Consider the following 18,558-nt stretch of genomic DNA (forward strand, 5'->3'; position numbering starts at 1 on the left):
TCCATTGAAGACATGGGGAAGCAGGTCGCGGCGGAGTCGTTGGTACACCAGTATCCAAATCACCGTCGCTGTTCCTCTTCAGGGAATGGCAGCACGTTCAGAGACGCGCGTAGTCGTGGTCACCGGTGAATCGGCTGGTTTACCCGATATCATCCGGGGGAGACTGCGGTTGGACTCCAGGTACAGGTTCCTGGTTGAGTTCCTGTAGATCTGGGTTCAACCGGAGAATCCGGTTAAGTTACCACGTTGCCACTGCCAGCTTCCGTCCATGGTCGACTTCTTGTTGGTCGGCTACCATATGCTCAGTCGACGATCTGCATCGTTACAGGTCGAACAGTTTGGGTCTCCAAAACCGATCTTTGTGATCGGCTTGCACAACCGACCTTTGTGGTCGACTTGCGCAGCAATATCCGCTATGTCTCCAAGTTATGGGCAAAGTACGAAGTCGACCTTTGTGGTCGGCTCCCGTACCTAGTCAAATCCGAGTCTTCCTGCACTGTTGGCGGCTCGGCCGAGGGGTTTCCGCTGTTTACAATGGTGAAGGCTGCTCGGCTACCCGGTTCTGAAGTTGGCCACGGGTGCTTGGCAAACATGGCGTGAAACGCGCGCAGTCACGTGTTTCGCGCCATGTTAGCGTAATCCTCTCGGTTTCTTCTCCGGAGTCGGTTGGCCGGAGTATTCTCCATGTAACGCGGATTGGGGCTTCTGTTGGCTCCGATGGTCGCAGAACGTGGTTGACGATCTGCTTTGTTAGCAGATGTGGTTACGATCTGTTTTTGCCAAGCTGGGGAACTGGGGTCGGTTGCCCAGTTCGTTCCAGGGGATTCCTTGGGGGACGTACCGGTACGGTGAAAGAGCCGAAATACCCGGGTCTAACCACACGTTTCCGGGTCCGACCAAAGAATCCGGCCGACTTGTGTAGTCGGTTTTTCTGGCAAAATCGTCGTTGACGTCCGCCGCGTACATGGTTGGTCATTTTCCACAAAAAGAACTAAAGAGAAGTGTCCGTTCCAAAGTCGGTTCTCGACGGCGCTGTTTCTCAGCTAGACTGTTTCTCAGTCGGAAGGTCGGTTTTCGACCGTGCCGTTTCTCGGCAATGCCTCCTTGAAGTTATTCCAATGGGGGATCGAGTTCCAGTGTGGGAACTCGATCTTAACTGAGTGGAACTTCGACGGGTTTATCGCCGCCGAAGTAATCTTCTTCTTCATCATCGTCCGGGCCAGGTCGGTTATGTGGCCGTATGTTCGGGTCCCTAGGTTTACAAGTCGCCGGGCCGCTCCGTTGAGACATCTCGTCGGTCTCATCTGTTTCCTGGCCTGGGCGCTCCGCTCTGCTCTTCCTCGATTCCTTGGCCGCTTGTTTGCGGAGCCGCAGCGCGAACGGTCGTGCGCCGGGTGCTATGTCATCCGACATCCAAGGTTCGTAGGGCGACGAGTTGAATCCGCTAGGCAAAGTTTTCTTTTCGCGGTACCAGCTGATGAATCGGGTTGCATCGTCGCTGGGGTCTACGTGGTCCTCACGAAAGGCATACTTTGTCGCATACCGTTCGTGGGTGTACAGCAAGTCACGCATCCAGACAGCTAGGATAACACTTCTCATTGGCGTGCCGAGTTGGGCTACGAGGGTTTCCACAGCCGCTGGTATCATCTCATTCTGGTACAAGCCGTATAATGTATAATGGCAGTAATAATTGCCAAGTCGGGCTGCGAAGACAAATCGCAGGAATGCCGTGACTCCGTCCTGGGCCGTGTCAACTTCTCCTTCCGGAAGATGCTGGGTTAAATCCAGTGCTGCCCGAGCCGCGGTGATTACAAAGGCTGGGTGTGCGTCCGTGATGACGAACTGGGCAACACTCTCCAACTCGTCATGGGAGTATTCCCGAGCTCCTAGTTGGCTCGCACGTGTTCCGTCCGGGCTGTACAATGGTATATTGAGCAAGACCGGGTCGGTCATCGACGGCAACGCATTCGATCTGGTGTACGGGTGTTCAACATTCGGCGCTGTGTGCGCGTTCATGTTGAAGTCGGACCGCCACTGATGTTGTTCGAACAGCGTCTGGTATCCGGATCGGACGAGGAATTGACGAAGGTTTTCTACCATCCGCCAGATTTGTGGTCGGTTCCGTTCCTCGTAATTCATGACGTTCATAATATGGTTCGTCCTTTCGGTAGGGTGTGGCATGACGACCTCGATTCCTTGTTGTCGAGCTCGGTCATAGCGAGGGTCTTCTCGGGTCGGCACTTCCACCTGTGGCAGTTGTGCCATCTGGTCGGCTACGTCGACGTCCATCTGCTCCTGTTGAGCTGCCAGTTCAGATTGGACTTCGGCCGGTGGTTCCGCTTGTTGGGCTTCCGGCCGTTGTTCAGGTGGGATGACGTTACGTTTCGACTTATTTGTTAAGTCGACCGTAAGTCCGATCCCCGTTTCTCCAGATCCAGTACGTTTCCCTGGTGGAGCTCTGGTTGGCTCCTTTCCTGCTTCATGGATAACGGCTCGTTGCGCTTCGATTCTGTCTCGAAGGTCAACTGGGCCGATCCGGTGTCTAAGGTCATGTCCCGCAAGGTTTTTGCTCGGTCGGCGCTGCTGTTGAGCGCGATTTCCAGGGATTCCGGATTGAGGAATCTGCTGAGAAACAGTTGGACGGGCCTGTGTGACCACTGGCGTTGCCCTGTGTGGGATTGCCATCAACTGTTCCTGAGTTGCCGGTGTGAAGGTAACTGGCTGTTGAGTTCCGTCCGGCATATTCATCATCATCGTTATAGATGCGCCGGTCATCGGTCGGTTCGAATCTCCGACGAAGACATCACGTATTGTAGGAGTTAATTCTCCGACTGTCGGGAGACCCTGTGTGGGTGTCTGTACCCGAATCTTTATTTCCGGTTCGAAATCGGTCGGTGGTGGATGGACTCGCATTGTGGCGATCTTCCTATCGACCTCCTTTATCTTCTTCTGGTCGTCAAGTTGACGTTGCAGGTCCAACATCTGACGATACTCGAACAGCCTATTTGTTAGGACTGGTGGTCGAGTTTCCTCCCATCTCGGGTCGCGAGCTCGTTGTCGCTGAATTGTAGCCAGGTTGTCCTGTTCATATGACTCCAGTTGATTAATCAGGTATTCTCTGCCGGCCAAGTACCGGTATGCACTCAAATTGCCAGCGACAACGTTTAGGTAAAGTGCCGCCGCCTGAGCACGGTGTTGCGCTCCGGTGCCGGAAATTCGTTCGTTCGTGAAGGATACGATGCACAGCGCGCAGGGCATTCTGTTGTTGTCCCTTGTCGCATTGTCCATGCACTGTTGGCAGTCCACCGTAAAGGCTTCCGTTCGGGGCTCTTCCGTACGAGTCTGTCAAAACAAAAGTCAGCAAACCGTTTCTCGGTTGCATCCTATAATTTACGTCCTATAATTACTACGGTCGGGCCAGGTCGGTTCTCGAACTGGTCCAAGACGCCTTTGTGGTCGTCTAATGAGGTAAGTCGACTTCTGTTGGTCGATGACGCCTATGTGGTGTCACTGGGAGGAGGTCGGTTATGCCTCTCTCCCAACGCGTTCTGCGTTTCCTCATTCCCGTGTAGGTGCTTCTGGCGACCCAAGCCGACTTGCTTGGTGCGAGTCGGCCAACTCGGTCGATTGTGCCGAGGTCGGTCGTTCCTTCGGTAAGTGTCCATGTCGGTGATTTGATGGATTTAAGGCGATAAACCGTTGACCGCCTTGGGTTGTATCGGTGTTAGTGGCGAATCGTTGTTGGTAGAGTGCCTTCGATATGACGAATTCTAGTTCGTCGTCCAGGGAGTACTTTTTCCGTCCGGCAATCGTGTCCGGTTTGGCCTTGTATTTGGGATCGACCAGCTGTGGTTCCGTTGATGTCCACTGGAACTCAAACCGCGCTATAAGTTGGTGGAGTATTTCTCCGCGGGTAAGTCCGTCAGGGTGCCAGGACATTTCCATGCACGCTTCGGATGGCGTGTATCCATCCTTCATATGTTGAAGGAGCCGGGTCCTTTTCTTAGCCGGTGGGAACTCGTAGTACATCCGCTTTCCGCTGGTGTATGTACGTATCAACTTCCCTGCATGGTATCCTAGGTCGCAGTAGTGTCGCACGTTGTTCTGGCTAAGTTGTCGCCAATCGCCCGTTTCATCTACCTTCCAGTGTTGGAGGAGTTTGAAGGCGATTCTTGGTGTGGCGAACTTTGGTCCACGTGTGGCCAAGGCCTTCAGAGCGGCGAATGTATACATCCATCCGGCGTCATATTCCGAGACACTCGGCTTGGGTTTCGAAGCCGATTTAATGCCGGTATACTTCAACCTAACGTTGACCAGTGGGGGAATATCGTCTGGTAGGACTTCTATCATATCCTCATGAAAGTCCGAACGAAGTGGCTGGTGGTCGGAGTCGGGCGTCAGTGGTACTCGTTTACCGTACTGACGAGGAACGTATACTCCGCCGTCGTCTTCGTTACTCTTGGAATCGTCGGCCTTGTCGCCGCTATCCTTCTCTTCAGGTTGTTTAGCCGGTATCTCCGGTTCGGCCTGCTGTTGCGGTGCCGAGCTCGATGGTGGTGGGGGTTTACCGTTTCCATCGTCGTCGTCGTCGTCATCCTTCGGCGATCCATTTCCGGGTGTTCGGAAATCTTCGTCGTCATCGTCTTCGTCTTCGGTTTCTTCCTCGGATGACGAGATCAGCTCGGATGACTTCGGTTCCTTTTTCTTAGCTGGCTTAGTCGACTTCGTTTTAGTCGACTTCGACTTTCCCTTCTGTTGGGTATCTTCTGGTTCCGGCGAAATTTCCATAGGCGAGGACGGTGGGAGTGACTGTACGTCCTTCGGTATGAACCGTCCCTTCGCACTCCGAGTTGGTTTGGCTGTGCTTGCTCGTCCCGCCGGAGCCGATGCCGTACCGACATATGTTGTCGGTTCGTGTGGTGCTCGAGGTCGGGTCAAGGCTTGGACTCGTCTTTGTGACGACTGTCCAGCCGTACGAGCTATATGCAGCAAGGTGGCTGCATCGTCCGACGGTTGTTCGTTGGAGTCGCTGTACTCCTCGGTAGGTTCCGTGCCGGCCGGAGGCTTGTCCTTGTTGACGTAAGACATCCGGAGGTTGAATTCACGCCGATGCTGTTCCGGGATGAAGTTCGGCACGGTATACCTCACCGGTACGTCGCGTTCCGCGTTCGTCGTCTGAAGAGTGTGTGCGGTGACCAGTTCTTCAATTCGGCCCTCTATATGGCTGATAATATCATCGATGTTGCCCTTCTTGTCCATGTACATCACGTTATATACACGGGCAATTTGGACCAAGTTCGATCCGCGAGGGTTCCGAATGTATCCGATGCACCGTGCTATTCTAGTCGGTGTATCGTCCGCATTTCTTGCCGCTGCACTTTTAAGTGACTTTATGAGGTCCGGTTGGATCAGCTCAGCCATCCGTCCCCATTGTCGGTGAACGGCGACTGCTAATCCGTAGTCCAAAGTCCAGGCGACAATCTGCATCATGAGTTGATGCGTCAGCCATTTTCCGGTTTCGCCTTCGACCTGTACGTTGTTTGACAAGTCCTGTACCAAGGACTGGTAGATGTCCTTGCCGTTTTCCTTGGCGCTCCGTATACTACGGGTAACTTCGACGTGTACTCGAACTTTGCGGATTAATGTGTCGACCGGATCGTCCGGCTGTTCGTCTGGGAGGCGTTCGCGTACATCGTCCGGGGCTGGCCACTGTGATTCGTCCGTGTCCGCTCCGTGATCAAACATTTCCTTTAGGTCGCCTTTGTACCCTTCGTAGGGATCGCCGTCTCCATGGTCGGAGATCGAGTCCTTGTCTTCAATGTCCGAGACCTGATCGGATTCCACATCGGACTGTTGCTTCGATGTGGAAGGCTGAGATTGTTCAGGCGGAGTCGGTGGTTTTGGTGGGTTTCGTAGCCGACCTCCTGAAGTCTTAGCTGGCTTTGTGCCTGCTCGTTGCATGACTTCTTGGAACTTCCGTTCTACCGCTTCCTTGTCGTGCGGTTCCTGTGCCTTCTCCTTCTGCGCGGTCCTTTGTGGGCCGGCATCCGAAATATCCAGGTCGTCGGACGACTTGTGTCGTTTAGCCGGGTTAGGTCTAGGCGTTTTGACCGTTGAGTCCGACTTCGGTTTGGTCGGCTCCTTAGCCTCCGGCTTGACTGGTTTCTTCAGAACTTCCGTCGGTTGCGGTTTAGGAGGCTGTTTCGCTGCTTCCTTCTTGGCCTTCCGTTTATCCTTGTGGGATTTTGCGGAATTGGCCGAGTTGATGACCTTGGTGTCCTGATCGTCGTCGATCTGGACAGAAGGTTGTCTGGTCGGAGGGGGAACTTTCATCTTAACGACGGGTTGTTGTACCGTCTTTTTGGTCGACTTGGGTTCCGGAGCGGTGGTTTTGCGTGGAGTCGGTGTAGCCGCTTGTAGGGCTTTAGGTCGGCTCCTTTCCGCTCGGTAATGTTCTCCCATTCGTTTCATCACGTCGGCCATCTTCTCGGTAAGTCGGTCGTGGTCACGCCGAGCTTCCGTGGTGTTTCCAACTATACTGGCACGTCGGATTCTCAACGAGTGCCAGAGTTCCCTATCCTCCGGGTATGCCATGTCGATGCAGGCATCCTGTTCCGACCTCGTTAAGTCCTTTACATAATGTAGGGCTAGGTCGTCATGAAATTCCCGCGACGAGTCCTGAGGTGGTTTCTCCTTGGCCGTGCTTCGTTTGGTCGGTATGTTACCCGACTCGGTCGTCGACTCGTTCGTTCGAGACTCGTCTATTGTTAGACGTGGGCCAGAGTGAACGGAGGTCGGTTCGTCCCTTTGTGGTGACGTTTCGACCGTGGTTCCGACTTGCGCTTCCGAAGGGGATGTTGTATCCATCGCTTCTTCGGTTTTCTTTGGTTTCGTTGGGGTGTTCCGAGGTGAGAACCTAAGTGGTTTCTCAGTCGTCGGTTGACTTGGCAGCTTAGTCGGCTGGGATGCTGATCGAGTCGGCGAAATCTGCTTTACCGGCGATCTACCTCGTTTCGGTATAGGTCCCTTCACTGGTGCCGCTGTCTTTTGGTGCATGGAGTCGTCGGAGTCGATGTTGTCCGCGTTCTCTTCATCTTCGCTGCTATCCGACATTGTTATCGGAATCTTCTCGGTAACCTCTTCTCCAGGCCGAGGTTGAATCTCCAATGTGTAGGCGCCCGGGTTGATGCTCGGGTTGCGGAGCCGCTGAATCGTCTGGATCATGTTCGTATCCAGCGGGAGTTGTCGTAACTCCTGCTTTCCGCATCGCAGAGTAACCAACCTTCTCAGGACTTTGTCTCTATCCTGGATGGTAGCATGGATCTTCTGGGCCATTTGAGTCTGTTGCTCTTCTGTCATGGTCCGATCTCGGATGCCTCCTTGAAGTTGTGCTTCGTAGAGTATCCGTTGAAGGTCCAGCGTTTTGGCTTGTCCAACCAGCTTCTTATGGACGGCCGGAGTAAACAAAGCTTTTGCTCCCATCACTTTCCGCGACGGGCTCGGTTTCTCTTCGGCCGGTGGTAGGGAAGACGGAGTCGCCTTCAGGATTTCCAAGAGTTGTTCCTTGGTCCTGACTGGGACTGGTGATGGCGACTTCGACGGGAAGAGCCGCCTGCGTGGTCCATGCTCTCCGACGTTATCCGTCGTTTTGGCTTCCGTGCAAACTTTGTTGAGTTCGATCCGCCTGGTTGGAGGATAAGTCGACCCTCAGGTGTTCGTTCACTCTGTGGTTCTCTTTGTGAGAGCCCAGGTAACGTTGTAGGTCGTTCCAGGGGCTTAGGTCGGGTTACTTCTGTTGTTCCGACTTCCTCCGAAGTATCCATCGGTTCGTCGTCGCCTTCAAGTGGAGGGACTGGCACTTCGTCCATCGGCTCGTCTGGGTGACTCGCCGGTGGGACTACCTGTGTCGGTTTGACAGGTTGTACCTTAGGCTTTTTCGCGGATGGCGGTCTCCTCGATTTCTTCTGTTCTTCCGCTTCTTTCCGTTTGTAGAAGTCGTCTACGAAAGACTGGATCATGGCTACCAATGTTTGTAGCCGTTCCTGATTCTTAGCTGACCACACTGTTGTTGGTCGAAGGATAAATCGGGCTTCCTTGGTGTTGTTCTCTAAGTGTCCGAGGTTGATGTCGATCTGACAATACTGTGGACTCCGCTGGTCGGTTTCGTCCATCATTTTTCGGAGTTCGACTATAACAGCGTCCGCTCGCAGTAACTGTGTGTTAACTGCTTTTATCCACTCAAGGTCGGGTTTGGCTGGTGGGGCCGGAGGTGGAAGTCGGACTGAGTCGAAACTCGGTTTCCGGGCCGTCTGGATCTTTGTGATCCTAGACGACCGACCTTCAGCCATGGCGTTTGTTGCCACGCTGGTCGACTTCTCTTCTTCGTCCCGTTGCTTTTCCTCCTCGTACTCGTTCACCCTGGTTTCCAACCATGATGTAGTTCGGATAAGATGTTGTCGAGTCCTGGTCGTTTGGGGGGCGTCCGGATGACAAAGTCGTCGTATGAACCGAGCGTTATTTCCCCAGGCCAGGATGTCTCGATCCAAGTCGTTTGCTTCCTGACTGTTATCGACACAGAAATTTCGGCGGGCTCTCATCTCTGTGATGAGTTCCGTTACTCGAACCAGCAATTTAACTATGTGTGGCGCGACCGTACTCGGCAATTCGTCCGTGTCCGGTATGGCTTCCATAATCCGAGCTTCTGTAGCCGGAGACATGGGCCGGTCGGCCATTTCCATCGGTTCCGATTGAGCCAAACTCGTTGTTGAGGTTGGCTGAAGCTGAATCCGAGCTGTTGTCGAAGTCGGTTTGCTCGAAGTAGTCGGCTGTTGCGGACCACGTTTTTCTCGGCGGATTCTTTCTGCCATCGAATCGCGTCGGAGCATGTCGATCTCTGCTTCTATATCCTGGACGTGCATCTGGGAAATCCTGAGTTGATCTCCGATTGCCGTCCGTATGTTGCGGATAGTCGGATCTGTTCCGTCCATACTGTCGACTTGTCGTTGTAAGTCGGCAGCAATCTTCTTAGCACGAGCCAGCCTCCGATCAAGTTCTTCCCGCTGTTCGGCCATTGTGGGCTCGGGCGGTTGTTGTGAAGTAGTCGGCTGTGACTGAGTGGAAGTCGGCTGAACCCTTTGTGGGTTAGCTTCTAGGACTTTCCACAAATCTTCGACCCGCCTTGAGCAGATAGTATACTGCTGGTCCAAGGCGTCACGCATCTGTTTCTCCATAGCGTTGTTAGGATCGAGCTCCCGGAGTTGTTTTCCGAGCTTTTCCATAACTTCGACCGCTTCTCGGTATTGATCTTCGACTTCACCGATGTTGACTTCTTTTTGTCCAACTACTTCGGTGGATGGAAGTTCGACGTCGAGTCCAACTGATGGGACTGGGGAAGGTGTTCTCTCCCGAGCTGGTACTGGTGCTCCCGCTTTGTTCGGTTTAGCCAAGTACTGTTTGACATAGTCGATCACCGACTGGAGTGCTTCGACTAGCCGGTCTCGGTTCGGACCTGGCGGTGGAATTTCCCATGAGCCTAGAGTATCGGCCCAATCCAACTCGAGTCGTAGTGCTCGGTCGATTCGGGTGAGGTCGGTTTCCTCTTGTTCCGTTAAGGTTCCGCTAAGTCGGTGGAAGAAGATATCGGCTAAGTCCTGTCCAGCCTGGGTAATTATGTCCATGTTGGCGATTGGGTTTTCCATCGGTGTCGTGCCGACTAGAGTCATCACCGCTGTCGTAGTCGGTGCTGGTCGGCGAGGTGGCGATGGGGTCGGAATCCGCTTAGAGTATGCCGGTTCCGCGTCGAGGATCTCTGTGATCCGTTCGACTACCGACCTGAGTTGCCGTTCGTCGGCCTCGGTTGGTTCACTTTTACCCATGAGGATGTCCGCCTTTTTCAGGTAAGCCATCAGGTCGTTCATCTTCTGTCTCGCCACTTTAAGAGTTTCAGGATCGGACGGTGTCTCGTTGACAAAGGATCGCTGGAGGTGTTCCAGTAGATTCCACCCGTCGGTTATTATTCCAGCCATCTTTTCCCTGCGGCTTTTCCGTATTGCCGAGTGCATTTCCATGGCCGATGAGGTCGACGGCAATGCATCCGAAGTCTCCATGTCGGAGTCGGCTGGTCGGCGTTGACTTCGGCTATAGTCCCGCAGCTGGTTTATGCCGTTCTGGACAAGTTGGGAATGGACTCCCGGTTCAATCACGCCTGATTGTATCAGGTTTCTCACAAGTTGTATGTGAGTGGTGAATTCAGAGATTGTCTTCTGGGCGTTCGGCTCGAATCCCTTCTCAGCGCGCTGCTGAATCCGTTTCAGGACGTCTTCTGCCTCTTGTATGGCAATTCTGCCCTGGGCGATGACTGTGTCGCTTGCCAGGGTCGTCAACGTTACGGCCTGTGTGGTCGTTGTTGGCGTTAAAACTGAGGCAAGGTGGACTTGCTGTTCCTCCGACTGGATACGTCTGTCCAAGTCGGTGTGCCAATTGTACAGTTGTTTGTACTGGTCGAGTAAAGCTTGGAATTCTTGAGGGTGGCTATCGTCCCCTGTTGGAAGAGTAGCCATCCTTTGCCTAGTTTCGTTCGACTGGGCGATGACATCCTCCCGCTCCTTTTTCAGTTCGGCCAATCTTCGGATGCGTTCCGAGTTAGGTACCTGGGGGTCCAGTGATTGTGTCCCGCTGACGACCTGTGTGGTTGCCGGCGGTGGTGACGATATCGGTGAAATCCTGGTGTCTCCCGGAATCGTCATCGATCCTTCCGTGTTGGAGGTCGGAAACTTCTCTGACCAACCAGCCCTGTCTATACGGCCTATAGCTGCTCGAAGTCGGTTCTTATCCTCCTTTGTGGTAGGCGTACCAGACTTCATCAGATCCCCGACCGACTTTATGTCGGTTATGAGATCGTTAATCTTATTAAACTTGAAGTCGAGGCTTCCCGGCCAGGCGTGGTCGTAGATGTGTTGAATGGTCTGTTTGCCTATGAGAATCGCCTTCCAAGCTTCTGTCGGCTGGCCGTCCGCTGCGATTTGAGCTGTCATTACGTGATAGGACGGAACTTGTTGTTCGGCACCTTGTGGGTCGCTCTGGATCATCTGTTGTATCCGTCGAACGTGTTGGTTCAGCCGTACGGCCTGGTCGTCTGTGGCCGGGTATCCTGGTGCTGTGAGTCGTCCAGCTATCCGGAGACTTGTGTGAAGGGCGCTGATTCTAGTGGCTGTCCCGTCCACAGTCGTCTGGGTCTGTGGTGTCATCCTCCAGTGGTCGAGGAGTCGTTCTCCCCTAACGAGGATTGGTTGGATCTGCTCCGGTGTAAGTACTCTCACTGCATCCGACCTCCGTTCGGCCGCTTCCAGATTCTGAATCAACTGGGGGTATCGCTCGGCTCTGTTGCGAGCATTCCTCATCCTGTTACCAATTGCTGTCAGCAAGGCCAATTCCGTCGGCATACCGGTGTTCAAGTACGGTCGCAACCACTGTGTGTGCGTTGCGATAACCGCTCGGTCGCCGTTAAGGTTAATGGCTTCCGGAGTTCCTTTGGGAGTATCTTCTAGTACCGCGTCAATTCGTCCGATGACTATGTTAGTCATCCGGAGAAGATCCCTTAGCTCCTGCAGTGTTGGGAGAGGTTCTACAGGTGGTCCTTGTCGGACTTGCTGTACCGGATTCAGCGATGGGAATGGGACCATGATAGGTGGCATATCCGAGCCTACATTCACCGCTATTGTTGGTTGGGGTTGACTCGTTGGGACGGCCGCTTGTTGGGTCGTCGTCGGCTGGAGAGCTCGGATTTCATTCTCTTGCTCCATGTATTTCTTTGTCCAGTGGTCAATCAGTTCGAGATTGCTCTGGAGAATTCGATGATGATGTTCCTCGGTCGGATCGAGTGTGGGCAGGCGTCGCTTCGCCTCGTCGATCCTGTGGAGGTATTCGTTGCGTTTTTGTGCTAGAGCGTCCAGCCGAGCCAACCGGATTTCTTCATCAATCACCGCCTGTGTGGTCGGTGCTGAGACTCCGGACGAGCGCAAGTTCTGTTCCTCGGCTCGTATCTTCCTTTCGAGATGAGCGGCCTGATCGGTACATTGTTGTTCCTCTCGGTCTATCCTTCCCATCTCGGCCGAGTAGTTCTCCGATGTATGGGGGGTTTTTGAATAACTCATTCTGAGTTTAATTGCCTTCTTAATGGCCTCCTCCTTCTGGACGCGGAGTTTTCCGATCTCCAACGACGGTGTTCGGCCAGGCACTTGTTGGCCTTCCGAGGTCGACGGAGTTGGCTGGGACGTCGGTACGACAACCTGTGTGGTTATCGAGAAAGGGTCTGGTTCTGGGTCTCCCAGTCTCTGGGCCACATTCCGGGCTACTGCCTGCTGGCAGATTCGGAGGGATTGCTGTTCCCTTTGATAGAGCGTCTTGGTAGCCTCGTTCAGCCGTGTCTCATTATAAGAGAGCTGATTTAATAGTGCCGCTCGATAGTCGGCGTGGCTTGGATCCATCTGCGAAGTCTGCGTCAACGCGTGGCTAATCGTGTCTATGTGAGCACGAGCCAATTTCGCTTGTTGGCGGAGTTCCTCGTCGGTCCTTCCGTTGGTGTTAATTTCTTGGACGACCACCAAAGGTGGAGGCATCGACGTTACGACCTGTGTGGCCGTCGTCGAAACAGGCACTTGTTGGCTCTGTCCTCCGACCTGACTTCTGTGCTGATTCAGCCGGTTCATTAAGTGAGTCGTCGCGTTCGGATCCATCCAGGAACTTTGTTGTCCAGGTGGTCGAAAATGAGTCGGCGAAGTCGGTGGCGTAAGCAATATCGGCCTTGGTGGCGAAAGTGTGCCATCCGGGTTGACCATGCTGATCGTTGCGATTTGTGGGGGTGGTATTCCTGACGTTGGCGGGATTGATGCAAATCGCATCGCCGGTGGAGTGTATGGGAAACTACTCGGCGCCAATGTGGGCGTCGTGTAGATCGGACCGGCTATGTTAGCCGTCCCTGGCGCCATTGTGGGCACCATGTAGACCGTTGCGGGCGTATTTGCTATCCCTGACACCATTGTCGGTGACGGGTAAGCTGCTCCGGTCATCATTGTTGATGCCGAGCTGGTCGGTCCGACTATTGTTGTTGGTGCCGACCACTGATACGGTGGCATTTGACCATGTAGGTCTGTTGCCGTTACCGGAGTCGTTTGACTCGTTCCAGTACCGAGGTTCCACAGACAGCCTGTGGTGTCGACTGCTGTGTTCGGCGGCAAAACCTGCGGCGGTATCGCTCCACGTTGGGACCCGACCGTAAGACCTGCTAAAACATTAGCCGTTGCGTTAGCTTGAGGATTGTTTACCTGCGGTAAAGGCGTCTGTGTGGCCGACCGCGAATTATCCGATCGCGATGTCGAGCGATGAGCCGGGTAGGGCTGAGATCGGTTCGATCCGCTGCCACTACGTCCGCTGTTAGATCCGCTGGAAGGTGGGTCGTGTCGGTGACGGCCTGACATTGTTGCTTGCTGTCAAGGAAAGGAAATACGGCGCGTTAGAATTCTACCAACTCCCGTACATTCAACTGAAGATGTTCCGGTCAACTGAAGAGGTTCCATTTCGACACCAAAGGTCCATCTATATCTAGCTACTGTTAAGCTACCTAAAACTTTTTCTAAGTTTTACGCCTATGGCCCTATGACTGAGTCTGTTCTGTTGTGACTGCTGTTTTGGGTGTCTTAGGTTTTGCTGTTTTGACTGGTTTCTCCGAGTCCGCCCGTCCTTCGGTAATTCGTTCGAGGATTTCCTTATGGGCTTCATCTTCAGCGACTTCTGTTTCCTCCAGCATCTGTTGTGCCGTTAGCCTCGGTTTCTTGACTGTACCGTACTTCCGCTTCGGCTTAGTCGGTTCGACTGCCTGGTCGGCTGCTACGACTTCCGTGGTCGGCGCCGGTGTACTAGGTAAGTCGACCTTCCGCTTTGTATACTTGCGTTTTGGCTTGGTCGGTTGGACTGCCGAGTCGGCTACAACGGCCTCTGTGGTCGGTGCCGACGAGTCGGTTTTCTTTACCGTCCTCTTTTCCGAGCTGGCTTTGTTGCCGACTTCGGTTCCTCTGTTAGTTGGTTGGCTGGCTGGACCGGCGTTTCCGACTTGTCATCCGACTTCTTCGGCTGCTCGGTGGTCGGCTGAGCTTTGTGCTCGTCGACTTCCTCCGAGGTCGGTGCTGGGTCGGCAGCTATCACATCTTGCTTCTGAAGTTCCTTCAGTGCAGGTGTCTCGAAGTCGGTCGGAGGTTTCTTCCGAGGTCGACCTCGCTTATTCTTCACCTTCGGTTCGGTTTTATCCGCATCGTTGGTCGGATTCGAAGGATTTGCAACGGTTTCTTCCGTTTTTTTCTTCGGCTTGCGAGTAGCTTTCCCTTCTGTCGGGTCGGCTACCGGGCCAGTTGACCGAGTTGCTGGTCGACTTGTCTCGACTCGGCAATGTTTAACTCGGTCGACGGCTACCGTATCTTCACGTCCGTCTTCGCATCGGAGGAGCAAGTTGTTCGGGCCAACATAGTTGATGACCGTCCAAACTCCATCATAGCGTTCCTTCCGAGCTGGGTCCTTGGTCGGGAATTCCACCGTTACCTTGTCCCTCGGTTTGAAGGTCGGACTCGACTTCTTCTTATTGTAATGCTCGGCGTTCCGTTCGAATGCTTCATCAATGTTGATGCGAGCAATCTCGTGCGAGCGTTGAAGTCGTTCTTTTATCCGTCGGATATATTGTTCTTTATCCGTAAAGGTTTCCGGTGTATTCGTTCCGGCCACTATGTCCTGTGGCATGGTCATTTGTCGACCATACAACATGTAGAACGGTGAGAACTTAGTCGCGGCGTGGACGGCTCGGTTCATTCCGCAGACGACATAATCCAAGGCTCTGTGCCATCGGTGTCCGTCTTTACGTCGCAGAACTTCCTAATTCCGTCCCAAATCGTTTGCATTTGCCGTTCGACTTGTCCTTGTCCTTCCGGATGGTGGGCAGTTCCGAGCGTATGTTGGATGCCGAAGATCCGTGCGACCTTAGCGAACGTCCTCGCTGTAAAGTGTGTCCCTCTGTCCGAGTGGATGAAGGTCGGCATTCCGTACTTCAAAAGGACATCTTTGACGAAGAACCGTTCGAATTCCCTCGCGGTATTCGTCTTTGTTGCCCGAGCTACGGTGAACTTCGTCAGCTGGTCGGTTACCACTGCGATATACTGGTATCCCTTCGTCTCCGTTCGAGGAAGAGGACCTTTGAAGTCCGCATAGATGCGGTACCAGGCTTCACCGACTTCCATCTTCTGGAGTTTACCAGGTGGTGGGCGTCGTTGCTTATTGGTCATGATGCACTGTCGGCATTTCTCAATGTAGGCGATGGCATCGGTGTTCATCCGTGGCCAATAGTAACGCAGCTTCAGCGCTTCGATCGTCTTCTCCCGTCCGAAATGGTTTCCGGTTTTTCCATCGTGGAGTGATCGGATGATTTGATTTCGCATAAAGAGTGGTACGACGAAGCACCGTTCCAACTTTGTGTTGATGGTCTTCAGTCTGTACAAGACTCCTTGCGCCATCTGGTAATGTTCCAGATGTTGCGACTTATGGTCAAGGTTCTCTGGGTGTTCCAGTTCATCAATGATTTTGCGTAGTTGTGGGTCTCGCAACTGCGCTTTCCGAAGTTCTACGTTCGGTTCGGGTGGAGGTGGGAGTGTCTTTTCGACTTCCAACTCGTCATCTTCCGCCGTGTTGACGGTCCGAATAGTCGGTTCAGGTGTCTCCGATGCTGGGATGTTAATGACTCGGACCTCTGTGGTACTCAAGTCGTCCCAGTCGGTTATGACATTGCATCCTGGTAGAACCGGTGGAAGGGGGATTTTCGGTGGTTCCTTCAGATCCTTCTTCCTTTTCTTTGAGGCATTTGCCTTCAGACGTCTAAGAGTCCGTATTGTGCAGACCTTGATTTCGTCCTTGAAGTCCTCGAAGTTGGGGACTTGGTCCAACTCTTCGTGTGGATCTTTGTCGTCACTACGTTCGAGTGGCCATCTCGACAGGGCGTCCGCATTGTCGCAGAAAACTCCTGGCTTATACTCGATGGTTATGTCCCGTCCTTGTAAAGCCAGTGCCCATCTCGTTAGTCGAGGGTTGATGCCAGGTCGGTTCGACTCGCATCGGAGCAGATTCTGCAGTGCTCGATGATCCGTCCTTACGGTGAATGGTCCGTGGTCGATGAAGTGCTTAAATTTCTGCACGGCCCATACCACGGCCAAACATTCCCATTCGGTGACTCCATAATTGAGTTCCGGTCCACGTAGGACTCGACTGGCGTAGGCTATTGGATGATCGTCTTGTGAGATCACCGCGCCAAGTCCGGCTCCGCTTGCGTCCCATTCGATGACGGTCTTCTTGGTCGGGTCGAACTTCGCCAGTACAGGTGCTTCGGTTAGCGCCTTCTTGATGTCGTTGAACTCGGCCGTGTGGGCTTCCGTCCAATCGAGCTTGATGTTCTTGTCCTTCCGTAAGAGCTCATACATCTTTGCAGTCTTCTGAGCGTATCCTCGGATGAATTTCCGGTAGTAGTTGGCCAGTCCGAGGAACGACCTAAGTTGCCGTTCAGTTCTCGGGCAGCTTTGTTCTGCGATACAGGCCACTTTCTCATCGTCGGTCTGGACTCCGTTTTTACTAAGAACATGTCCCAGGAACAGCAGTCTGTCCGTTCCGACCTCACATTTGGAGGGTTTGACCGTAAATCCAGCATCGCGGAGGCATTCGAGAGTTGCTCGGAAAGCCTCTAAGGAAGTCTTCGAACGTTTTGCCGAAGAAGATGATGTCGTCAATGTAGGCGAATACACCTTTCTTCCGAGCTGATGCCGTAATTTTATCCATATGCATTTGGAAAGTTGCTGGTCCGTTGCAGACTCCAAACGGCATACGGTTAAATCGCCACATGCCTTCGGGTGTTACGAAGGTCGTGTAGTCTTTGGATTGTTCGTCCATGGGAATTTGCCAAAAGCCGGACTGGCAGTCTACCTTGCCGTAGTATTCCATTCCGGCACATCGGTCCAGTAGCTCGTCCGGGTTCGGTAGTGGGTAGTTGTTTTTCGTGACGGCATTCAACTTGATATAGTTGATGCAGAAGCGTGTTCCTACCGTGCCGTCTCCGTTCCGTTTCGCGGCTAAGACGACGGGGAAGCTCCATGCAGCCGATGACGGTTCGATGACTCCTTGGTCGAGCATCTCTTGCACGTGTTTTTGGATGAATTCACGTCCCTTCCAGCTTGTCCTGGTGGGGTTCATCTTAATCGGCTGTGCACCTTGGACATCAATGGTATGTGTTACCCCTTTGACGTCTCCGTAAGGTTTCTTCGAGGTCGGAAATACGGTCCGGTAATCCCATGCAACGGCCTTCAGTTTGGCTAGTTGCTCGTCGGTTAAGTTTTTACCGAAGTTCATGGAGTCGATGATTCTTCTTCGCTCCCTCCTGGGACTCCTCTGTCTTCAGCCGTTGACTCGTGCCTCTTCGACTTTCTGGTCGTCCGTCATCATTGTAAATGCTTCAGCTCGACCCATCGGGGCACCTTTGCGTAAGGTTACCTCCCGATGAGTGTGGTTTGCCACCATGACGGTGAATCGTTTCCCATCATGCTTGGTTACGCCGTCCATGAATTCGACTCCGTCTCGTTTGGGGTCGGATTCACCGAGGTACATCAATTTCTGGTCCTTGGATACCGGTACGTCCAGGACGACTTCTACCATGGTTACGGCTCGAGGGATGAGTTTGACCTTCCGTTGGGCTCGAACTCCTGTTGCCTCGAAAACTTCGAATTGGGGTTTTGGCTTCACTTCCCGAGTCGGGGGCCAAGTCTTCGCCACTCTGTGTGGGAGTTCCCATTCGACGAATGCATTGTTGATTTCCGGTTCATAGACGTCAGCGTATTGCATATGTCCGAGTCGAACACCTTTCTTCAGCACCTTTGTTTGGTGAGTCGTGTTCTGAATGTTTATCCAGGCCGTGTCGTTGGTCGGTCGGATGTCGATCTTGGCTTCGATTGGCCGAATAGGTCGGACTACCTGTTGTAGGGTAGAGAAGTAAATTGGTCTTCTCGGATCCATTGGTTTGGCCGTCCGTACCTTTATCGAACATGTTGACCATGCTGGGAGAGAGACTCGCTCGCTGTTGAAGACGACTTGTCGGTCTAGCGCTTTGTCTCTACGTAGGGGATCCAGCTTTAGGTGGTGGACTTCTGGGCATTTGTTGTCCAGGTCCAGCTCCTCGATCGTCGTTACTTTGGCAACTCGTGCCTTCCATGTGTTGAAGTGCTCCGACTTCTGCTGGTTGTTAGCCAAGGTCGGTTGTTCGGTTGACAACTGCTGGACGACTATGGTTGGAGGTCGGTAATCGTCTTCCTCCGGTTTTACCTCCTCCGAATTCCCACAAAGCCTGTTGGTCGAGTTCCTCCTGTTGTTCGAGTCGACTGGCTGTTGTTCGGTTTGTTCCGGTTGCTCGACTATAAATTCTGTGTGAACTATAGTCCGCAATGCCGTGGTTAGTCGGACATCGTAGGTCTGTTCTTCGTCTTCCGA

At 53.3% G+C, this 18,558-nt stretch overlaps 1 protein-coding gene across 1 annotated transcript; it reads right to left on the bottom strand.

Moving 5' to 3' along the window:
- Window positions 1–254: 254 nt before the first annotated feature.
- On the bottom strand, window positions 255–13,508 carry LOC129596996 (uncharacterized). The gene is made up of 2 exons (XM_055494407.1): window positions 13,323–13,508; window positions 255–3,342 (listed from the first exon to the last, which is right to left on the bottom strand). Exons 1-2 carry the CDS (start codon window positions 13,473–13,475, stop codon window positions 1,153–1,155), a joined length of 2,343 nt encoding a protein of 780 aa, XP_055350382.1. The 5' UTR covers window positions 13,476–13,508; the 3' UTR covers window positions 255–1,152.
- Between the last annotated feature and the right edge of the window lie 5,050 nt (window positions 13,509–18,558).

The sequence above is a fragment of the Paramacrobiotus metropolitanus genome, unplaced genomic scaffold, assembly GCF_019649055.1.
Source record: "Paramacrobiotus metropolitanus isolate TYO unplaced genomic scaffold, Prichtersi_v1.0 Parri_scaffold0000099, whole genome shotgun sequence".
Taxonomy (NCBI): Eukaryota; Metazoa; Tardigrada; class Eutardigrada; order Parachela; family Macrobiotidae; genus Paramacrobiotus; species Paramacrobiotus metropolitanus.